At 41.8% G+C, this 8,888-nt stretch overlaps 1 protein-coding gene across 1 annotated transcript in view; it reads right to left on the bottom strand.

Moving 5' to 3' along the window:
- Positions 1-4,078: 4,078 nt before the first annotated feature.
- The window catches only part of Tm2d1 (TM2 domain containing 1), a 28,648-nt gene continuing 23,838 nt past the window's right edge, over positions 4,079-8,888 (bottom strand). The window contains exons 6-7 of the mRNA XM_034502829.2: positions 7,160-7,289; positions 4,079-4,390 (exon numbers count right to left, since the gene is read on the bottom strand). Of these exons, the coding sequence (XP_034358720.1) occupies positions 7,179-7,289 (111 nt within the window). The 3' untranslated portion in view covers positions 4,079-4,390; positions 7,160-7,178. The remainder of the gene's footprint in view (positions 4,391-7,159; positions 7,290-8,888) is intronic.

Raw genomic sequence — 8,888 nt, 5'->3', positions numbered from 1 at the left:
ACGTTCTGGCTTCAAAAAACAAAACAAAATGATGGTGAGGATGTGGACAGAAAGGAGCCCTTATCCACTGCTGGAATATAAGTAAGTCTGCTGTGAAAATCAATGTGGAGATTCCCCCACAAACTAAAAAGACCTGCTAAATGACCCAGCTATACCACTCCCAAGTATTACCCAAAAAATCCAAGTCAACAAATCACAGGGAAAGTGCACACCCATTTTCCTTTGTCAACAGCTAAGCTGGGTACCAACCTATGTATAAGCAGAGAAGATAAAGAAGATGTGGATCTTTGCAACCATGAATGCGAGGCTAGGGAGATGACTCAGTAGGTAAGAGTGATTCCTCTGAGGGCACAAGGATCTGCACTGGACCCTCCAACGCATATATAAAAAGCTGAACTAGGCATAAGTGCCCATAACCCCAAACACTGGAGGCAGAGACATGTAGATCCTCTGAAGGCTCACTGGCTGGTCAACATCCTAGCCAAAACAATGAGCTTCTGGTTCAGTGAGAGATCCTAACTCAAAGCAAAAAGGGGGAGAGCAATACAGAACAGGCAGCATCTTATCACTCTGACCTATATACGAATGCAGTGTACACACACCCACAGGGACACACTACACATATACAACACAAATAAACACAATAACATTTAAAGAATGAGGTTGTGTCATTTACAGGAAAATTGATGAAAGCCTGTCATACAGCACAAACTACATCTCAGGAAAACCAGATCTGACTTTTTCTCCTAAATACAGATGACATGAAAGTAGATGAGACACTGTCTAGAGCAGCAGTTCTCAACCCCCGTCCTGACACCTTTGAGGGTGGCAGGTCGAAGGACCCTTTCACAGGGGTTGCTTAATAGTATCAGAAAACAGATGTTTACATCACTATTTATAATAGCAGCAAAATGACAGTCATGAAGTAGCAATGGAAACAGTTTTATGCTTGGAGGTCATCACAAAATGAGGAACTGAATTAAAGGTCACAGTATTAGGAAGGTTGAGAACTTCTGACCTAGAGGGACGAAGGAAACTAATGGGAGTTATTGAAGTGGGGGAGGGGAGTGGCTGTGGGGCGGGGGTACAGTTCAAAGTACACTGTATACTTGTATGAAGATGGCCTTCAGTATAATATAATTAAAGATTCCTAAAAGAAACAAAATAAGTTCTAGTTCTCAGGATGCCTAACAAATATACTACTTGACATTCTCTTATGCACATTGATTAAAATAAGGGGAAAGGCTTAAGGATATAGCTCATCACAGCTTACTTAGCATGCATAAGGTTACCTAGTGGATACCCAGCACTGGGAGGGAGGGAGGGAGGGAGGGAAAGACAGACAATTTTCTATGTAAAACAAATTATACTCACAAATTTGTATTTTGTTGTCTTTGTGGATCTGTGAAATGCTTGCTGTAGATCTACAACCTTTTTGTGACATCTCTAAAAAGGTCTGTAGTTTACCTACGTAGTGCTATCATTTTAATTTGTTCCCCAAACTCACGCACTGATCATAATATATGGGTAGAGCCTTTGGGCTATGGTAGGGATCAAAAGTTGGGAAGATGTAGGGATAATTTCCTGTGTACTGTATGGAAGAATCACCCCTCAATAAAAATGTGATGGCCTATTTAGCAAAAGGCAGAAGGCAGAAGGTGAGACTTCTCGTAGAGAAATTGGAACTCTGGGAGACAGTCAGAGGCAGGAGATTTGCCCCGACTCTGAGGAAGTCTGATGCATGCAACTGAAGAGAGGTAACTAGCTTTGTGGTAGACATAGAATAGTTTAAACAGGTTTTACAATTTATGAACTAGTCAGGAATGAGGCAAAGATTAAGACCTGGGCATTTATTCATAAATAAATAAGCCTATGTGCCATTATTCAAGAACTGGGGCACCGGTGGGAAAGCCAGAGACTTCAGAAGGGTGGGACCCCCTACAACAGGATTAGTGGCTTTTTTAGGAAGAGAAAGAGATATGAGTTCATTTGCTTGCTCTTTCCCTGCCATGTCATGATACAGCAAGAAGGTCCTCCCCAGACATCAGCACCTAAATACTCAATTACCAACCCTCCAGCACCGTGAGAAAAAAAATATAACTTTCATTTCTTATAAATGACCTAGGACTAGGCATTCTATGGTAAAAGCAAAAGCTGAGACTACAATATGGTGTCTTGGAGCAGGAACTCCTGAAAGGAGCACTCACCCGTTCAGGCTAAAGTGCATTTGTAAATTACCACTACAGGGTAATTTCCCCAGGAGTGAAAGGACCAACTCCATCTACCGGAGGGTTTAGGAGTAAAATTCTAGAATGGCTGAGCTAATCCACGCACAAGTCTGTCCATTACTTTTAAGGGCAAAGATAATTACAAAATTCATACATTAACAATAAATGGCCATGATGAAATAAATAATGCTCGACCAAAAAAAAAAAAAAAAAAAACCTTGAATAAAAAAAAAAAAAAGAAATAGTTGCTAACACACTACACATATAATACAATAGAGAACCAGACAAATTAAGTGTTCTTGTCATGGAAATTACACTGAAGATAAAGTGAGCACCTCTTTCGCAGTACAGCATATTTGAATGAACATGCTGGGCCTAGGGATGCAGATGAGTAGGTAGACCACTTACTTGTCTGTCACACATGAAGACCTGGGCCTGATCCCTAGCAGCACATAAACTGAATATGGTGGTGGGGATCAACTAGCACTCGAGAAGTGGAGGCAGGAGTATTAAAACTTCCAGGCCATCCTGGACTGTCAGGGACAGCCTTGTTTATACAGTGAAAGCCTAAAATCAGCCTAAAGTCAGCCATACATGTTTGTTAATACAAAGTCTTGGTCTCTGTGGAAAAACACTAAAACAGATAGCTATAAGATTTTGTAAACAAGTAGCTTTGGTGGAAATTTACCAGCCTGGATAGTCATAGACCTTGCAGATAGGTAGCCGTGGTGGATAGTACCAGCTTAGAAACAAGTGATGGATAGACAGAGTCATAGTGACCTGTCCCCTGAACCTTCACCCAGCTGATACCCTGTTCTGGAAGATATCTGTACTCTCCCTGAGAACACCCACACTCCTGCGTTATCCCCTTCCCCACATCTTGCCTTTATGTGTTTATAACCCCTTTGTGAAAAAGGAAAAATTATGGTTTGATCAGCCTATGCACAAGCCGTCTTTCTTTGCGTTCGCTTGTTCCCCCATTGTCTCTTCCAGGTGATCTCCCAGGACCCTGTTTACTGCCCTGCTGGACGGGACACTGGACTATGTAATAAGTTCAAAGGCCAGCCTAGATTATGAGATTCTGTCTTTAAAAAAATTAAAAGTATTTTCTTTCCCAACCAGTGAAATCAATGACTACACTCTGATACAGGAATCCAGGTAACATTTTCATCTCGAACAGTTGTGAAATAAAATATTATACTGCATATATACCACACTGTATAGTTCTACATTATTCAAGAAATGAGGTGTTAACCGTGAAGAGCCATGGACCTAGAAGTCGTTACGTTGGCATGTCTACTGCTAAAGGCAGGCTGGGGCAGTATTGAAAGGACCTGACATTTCAGATTTTCCTCTTAAAGCCCCTGTAATGGGGTAAGAGAACCAGGTGCTATCATGCAGGTTCTGCTTCCCTCAGATCCCAGTATGTCACTCGGAGCTCTTACACTGACATCTGGTTGCCTATGCTCACAGAGGGCAGGCAGTGATATCTGGCTGGTGTTTTCATATTGTTCATCCAGTGTCCACTGTAACTGCAGGGAGCTGCAGTCGTCACACCTGGCCTTCCGTAGCTGGTGTGTCACTCTCCAAGCAAAAGGACACAGCTCACATTTCAGAGACCAGAAGTCTCCATGTGCCTCATAGTCCCACACACTGCCATCTTTATCTCCCAGGATACAACACAGAACTGAACACTGCAGCATCTCAAGTGGGCTGACACACAGGATCTGCAGGCCAAACAGCATGAACTCTGTTTCTTTACACTATGAATTAACTGCCTTCAAAGGACTGCAATGAGGAAGACAGCACCATTCAGTAATAACAGTCTTCTTAATAACAGGTCAATAAAATGTGAATAAGTTATCTTTTTATTTTTCACAAATAAAAATGACAAGTGACGTGTAAAGGACATGACAGTAACACAATAGTAATGGTAATAGATGAGCTGTCTCATAGAGACAGAAGCCCACGAAAAATAGAATACTGATTTTAAGAAAGTCTATTAAATAAATCCAGGAATAGTATATTTTAACTAAATCAACAAATCAAGGTTGAGCACAGATCAAAACATCATCTAGAACCCATAAAGTGATACCAAAGGAAGAGGAAAATCTGGAATTCCACACACAGGGCTCTTGATTGAAATCAGGGAAGCTCAAATCCTAAAACAAAAAAAACAAGGAAAAGAATGTTAAAAATATGCTCCCATCAAGTTACAAAGACACATTTCTGCTTCGTTCCCTTTTCAGCTGGGGATGCAATGTAGGTCTTACACATGCTAGGCAGTGCTCCGCCACTGAGCTAGCTCCTAGCTCATAACAGACATTTGAACACTTTATCCAAGCAACACATTTTTTTTCTTACTCTTAAGAGTAGTTTTGTATGCTATAAAAAAGGTCACAAGGTGCATGAGATGGCTCAGTGGATAAAGGTGTTTGCCAACGAGCCTAATGATGTTACTTCAATCTCCAAAATACACATGGCAGAAGCTGAGAATAGACTTCCCCAGGTATGCCATGGTAAGCACATGCATTCATACACACACACACAAACACACACACACAGAAAGAGAGAGACAGAGAGAGAGACAGAGGGAGACACAGACAGAGGGGGAAGAGAGAGAGAGAGAGAGAAAAAGAGAGAGAGAGAGAGAGAGAGAGAGAGAGAGAGAGAGAGAGAGAGAGAGAGAAATTAGAAAAAATTTAGAGAGAAAGAGAGAAATTAGAAAAAATTTTAAAAATCTTACTTAGGACTATCTAAAGATTGATTTCTTTTTAATTGCATGTTTATGCATGGAGTGGGGGAGGAGAAGGAGTGCCCATGCAAATGCAGCTGCTCTAGTTGTCCAGAAGAGGGTGTTAGAGACTCTGCAGCTGGAGATACAGGCAGCTGTGAACCAACCAAAGTGGATACTGAGACATAAACTCAAGTCCTCTGGGAGAGTACTATGTGCTCTATAAGAAAGGATTTTAAACCAAGCATAGTGGCTTATCCCTCAGGAAGATGGGACAGGAGAATAAAGAGTTTGAGGCTGGTCTAAGCCATACAGTGAGTTTCAGGCCAGCCTGGACTATATAGTGAAAATCTGAAAACTTTCTGGATAGCCAGTTTTATACTTTGCAGAGATAATCACTATTCAATGCTACAACAGTAAGATAAACTCAATAATTGTAATGTGAGAAAAATAATCTGTCCACTAGGCAAACTTACACTTTACATTCTATTTATGTATCACAAACACACAAAACAATGTCTCTTCCCTTCCTCACCTCTAGAACCAGTCTCTGAGATGGAGTTCTACAATGGTGGTCTGGACATCTAACCTGCCTTCTTCAGCCTGTATGAGGGCAGCTGGACAGCTGAAGGTGGGCTTCAATATAAAGAACAATACATGCCACCTACATGCTTTATAACACAGAGAAAGACTTTACCAGGAAACGGGTTTCCTGGCCTACCCATGTCCTTCTGAGAAAATCTGGACAGCACTCGAAAATTATTAACTAGACTAACCCAGTAAATGGAGTAAGTCTTTGAGGTAGCAGATATTCAGCCAGGAAGACTCCAGTACCTCTCAGTCTAGCCAATAGCCTATTAAAAGCTGAAATCAGTAAGGTCATGGGTTAGGTAGACCCAATCTTTAGCTTAGATTAAGTACTTAGAGGCATTAAAAGTTTGGATGTTCTAACTTTTGAATTTAGAAAAGAAGAAAAGGGGCGGTGGTGGTGCACGCCTTTAATCCCAGCACTTGGGAGGCAGAGGCCGTGGATTTCTTCTGAGTTCAAGGCCAGCCTGGTCTACAGAGTGAGTTCCAGGACAGCCAGGGCTATACAGAGAAACCCTGTCTCAGAAAAAAAAAGAAGAAAAGAAGAAGAAGAAGAAGAAGAGGAGGAGGAGGAGGAGGAGGAGGAGGAGGAGGAGGAGGAGGAGGAGGAGGAGGAGGAGGAGGAGACTTAATATCCTATTAATACTGGACACGTTGGTGCATGCCTACAATCCGAGTGTTTGGTGGTGCAAACATGAGGACCTGGAGTTTGAGGTCATGTTGGGCAACATGGCAAGTTCCGGGTCACTCTAAACTACCGACTGATACCCATCTAAAAACCAAGACACAGGATGTGGATGGATCTCAGTTGTGGAGCACTTGCATGGCATGTGCTAGGCTCTGGGTTCAATCCCCAGCACTGAAAAAAAGAAAACAAACAAGGCCATCAACACTGAGTCTTGGTTGGGAGAAAGAGGTTTGGGAGAGCTAGCGGGAGTTGATGGCTGTGGAAGGAGGGAGTCCTTGTCTCTAGCAGTGTGATCACTGGTGCTAAGCTCCTGTCCCAGTAACGAGTGCCCCATCCAATGTGTCACAAAACAAAAGTTAAAAAGACAGGCTAATGGGAGAGAGACTTGTTAGGAGGAGGGAGGTGAATCAGTGGGGATGGAAGTAATGAGAGGAAGAGGAGGGGAGGGAGTGTGATCAGACCACAGCATGCCGTATACATGTGCAAAATTGTCAAAAAAAATGTTTCTTAAAAACAATTAAAATTAAAAAAAAAAAAAAAAAAAACACTTCTCAAAACCAAACCAAGAATCAGACAAAAGGCTATCTTGGCTGGAGAAATGGACAAGAGAACGCACTTCACACAGGAGCTCATACAGCACGCCTCGCCGTAACCATCATATAATAATTTCATGGGTTTTTTTTTTCCTGTGAAAATCCTATTTACCAGAAACAAAGACTCTGTATAGGACACTGCAGGCACTTGAGCAGTGTAAGAACATTTTCAGTGGACTGGAGACACTCACACACACATAGACTTTCTGATGAAGGTAAACAGAAGGCCTGGAGCACAAAATGATCTCTCAAACCTTCCCATGGCTCTTCCAGTCTCTTAAGGCCACAAGAAACACAGAATTAAGGTGAAAAAGTACATAGCACTTACTGTTCCTCTTTTTAAATACTTAGGGATACAACTGTGTTTTTCTAAATGTTTCATTAGTAATGCTGAGTCTTGTAAGTCTGGTTCCATAATAGTCTATAATGTAACTACTTCCATCTGAAGGTCCAACAATCTAGAAAAGATAAAAATTTTAAGTTATTTTTACAAAAGATATTAGAGTTTATCTTTGTTAGTAAACAATAAAATTATTTCAGTCACCCATCCCCCCTCCCCCCCAAAAAATACCAAGTCTATGAAAAAAGCAGAGCAGGTGAAGTGGAACAAGGCTCACAGGATAAAAAGAAACACTGCAAGGACTGGGTTTCCGTCCAAATTCCAAACTGTGTGCCCCTTGCTCTGGCCTCCTGCCCCCTATGCTTTGTTCCTGCTCTTCCTACAGGCTAGCAATGCCAGAACCATGTATTCCCACCTCAGCCTTTTCTAATACTCTTCTCTGCCCAGCTATTTACACACCAATTCCAGGGAAGGTCTTTCACAGACATATCTGTGGTTTATGACTATGGCTGGATAATGACTACATCCAAGTACATAAAATCTAGTCTGACTGTCTAGGCCAGACTCCTGGAATGAGATGAGATGGCAATGTAACTGAATACAGCTACCTAGAACACAAAGGGAAGACACCGAAAGAACAGTCACACGCTGGGGATGGAAGGAAGGCTCGGCAGATAAGAACTGACTGATCCTACAGAAGACCCAAGCTTGGCTCCCAAAAACCCACATAGTGGCTCACAGGCACGTGTAACTCCAGTACCGAGGGATCGGATGCCCTCTTCGGGCCATAGGCACTGTATGCACATGATGCACAGACATACATGGAAGCAAAATAATCATACACATAAATTATAAATTTAAAATAGACACATGTCCACTACATCATCTGTCTACTGTCAACCATGTCAGTATAATTAACAAGATTTTTACAGATTATCATTTAAGACAGAAATCTCCAGGCCAGTGAGATGGCTCAGGAAGCACAGAGAAGCTTTTTACCAAGCCTGACAACCTCAGTTTGATCTCTGGAATCCACATGGTGGAAGGAGAAAAATAACTCCAGCAACTTGCCCTCTAACCTCTACATGGCATGTCGCTCCATATATATATATACATACATACACACATACACATTTTATATATATATTATATATATTTATATAAATGTATATAGACACGTTATATATATACATATATATATAAAATGTGTGTGTGTGTGTGTGTGTGTGTGTGTGTATAAAACAACAACTGCAGCCTTAACAGTAGTAAACAAGTTGTATGTGGGGCCTAGGAAGTTTTATAGGTATCAAAACTCTGTAAAACTAATCTGCCTGGTGCCAGACTTCAGTAGACATGTTTCACTATTTTTCTGTCCTGTGTCTCCTCTCATTGTGGTCATTTCTCCAAGCAGTGTCTGAAAAGCTATCATCAAAGCCTACCCCAACCCTTACAATAACAACTGCCCCTAAGTATAAAAACCTCTGAGGATTTTTGGTTCCTGGAGGTTGGTGGGCCAATCTGACACTAACTTGTATAGAACTCTGGCTTTGGCCTCAACTGAGGCTGTAAAATACCTAGCCCAGGCTGACCTTGGGCCATGGGAGTTTATATCTCAAGTCCCAATGAGCAGCTGCCTCAGATCCAAACACAGGGTGAAAAGTACTGACAGAAGCCAGTGAGGTTGGAATGCCATGCTGTTGGTATTTTGGCTGCTTTC

Source organism: Arvicanthis niloticus, chromosome 5, assembly GCF_011762505.2.
Source record: "Arvicanthis niloticus isolate mArvNil1 chromosome 5, mArvNil1.pat.X, whole genome shotgun sequence".
In the NCBI taxonomy this organism is placed as follows: Eukaryota; Metazoa; Chordata; class Mammalia; order Rodentia; family Muridae; genus Arvicanthis; species Arvicanthis niloticus.
Note: the sequence above shows the minus strand (reverse complement) of the source record. Positions and strands in the feature narration are given on the sequence as shown.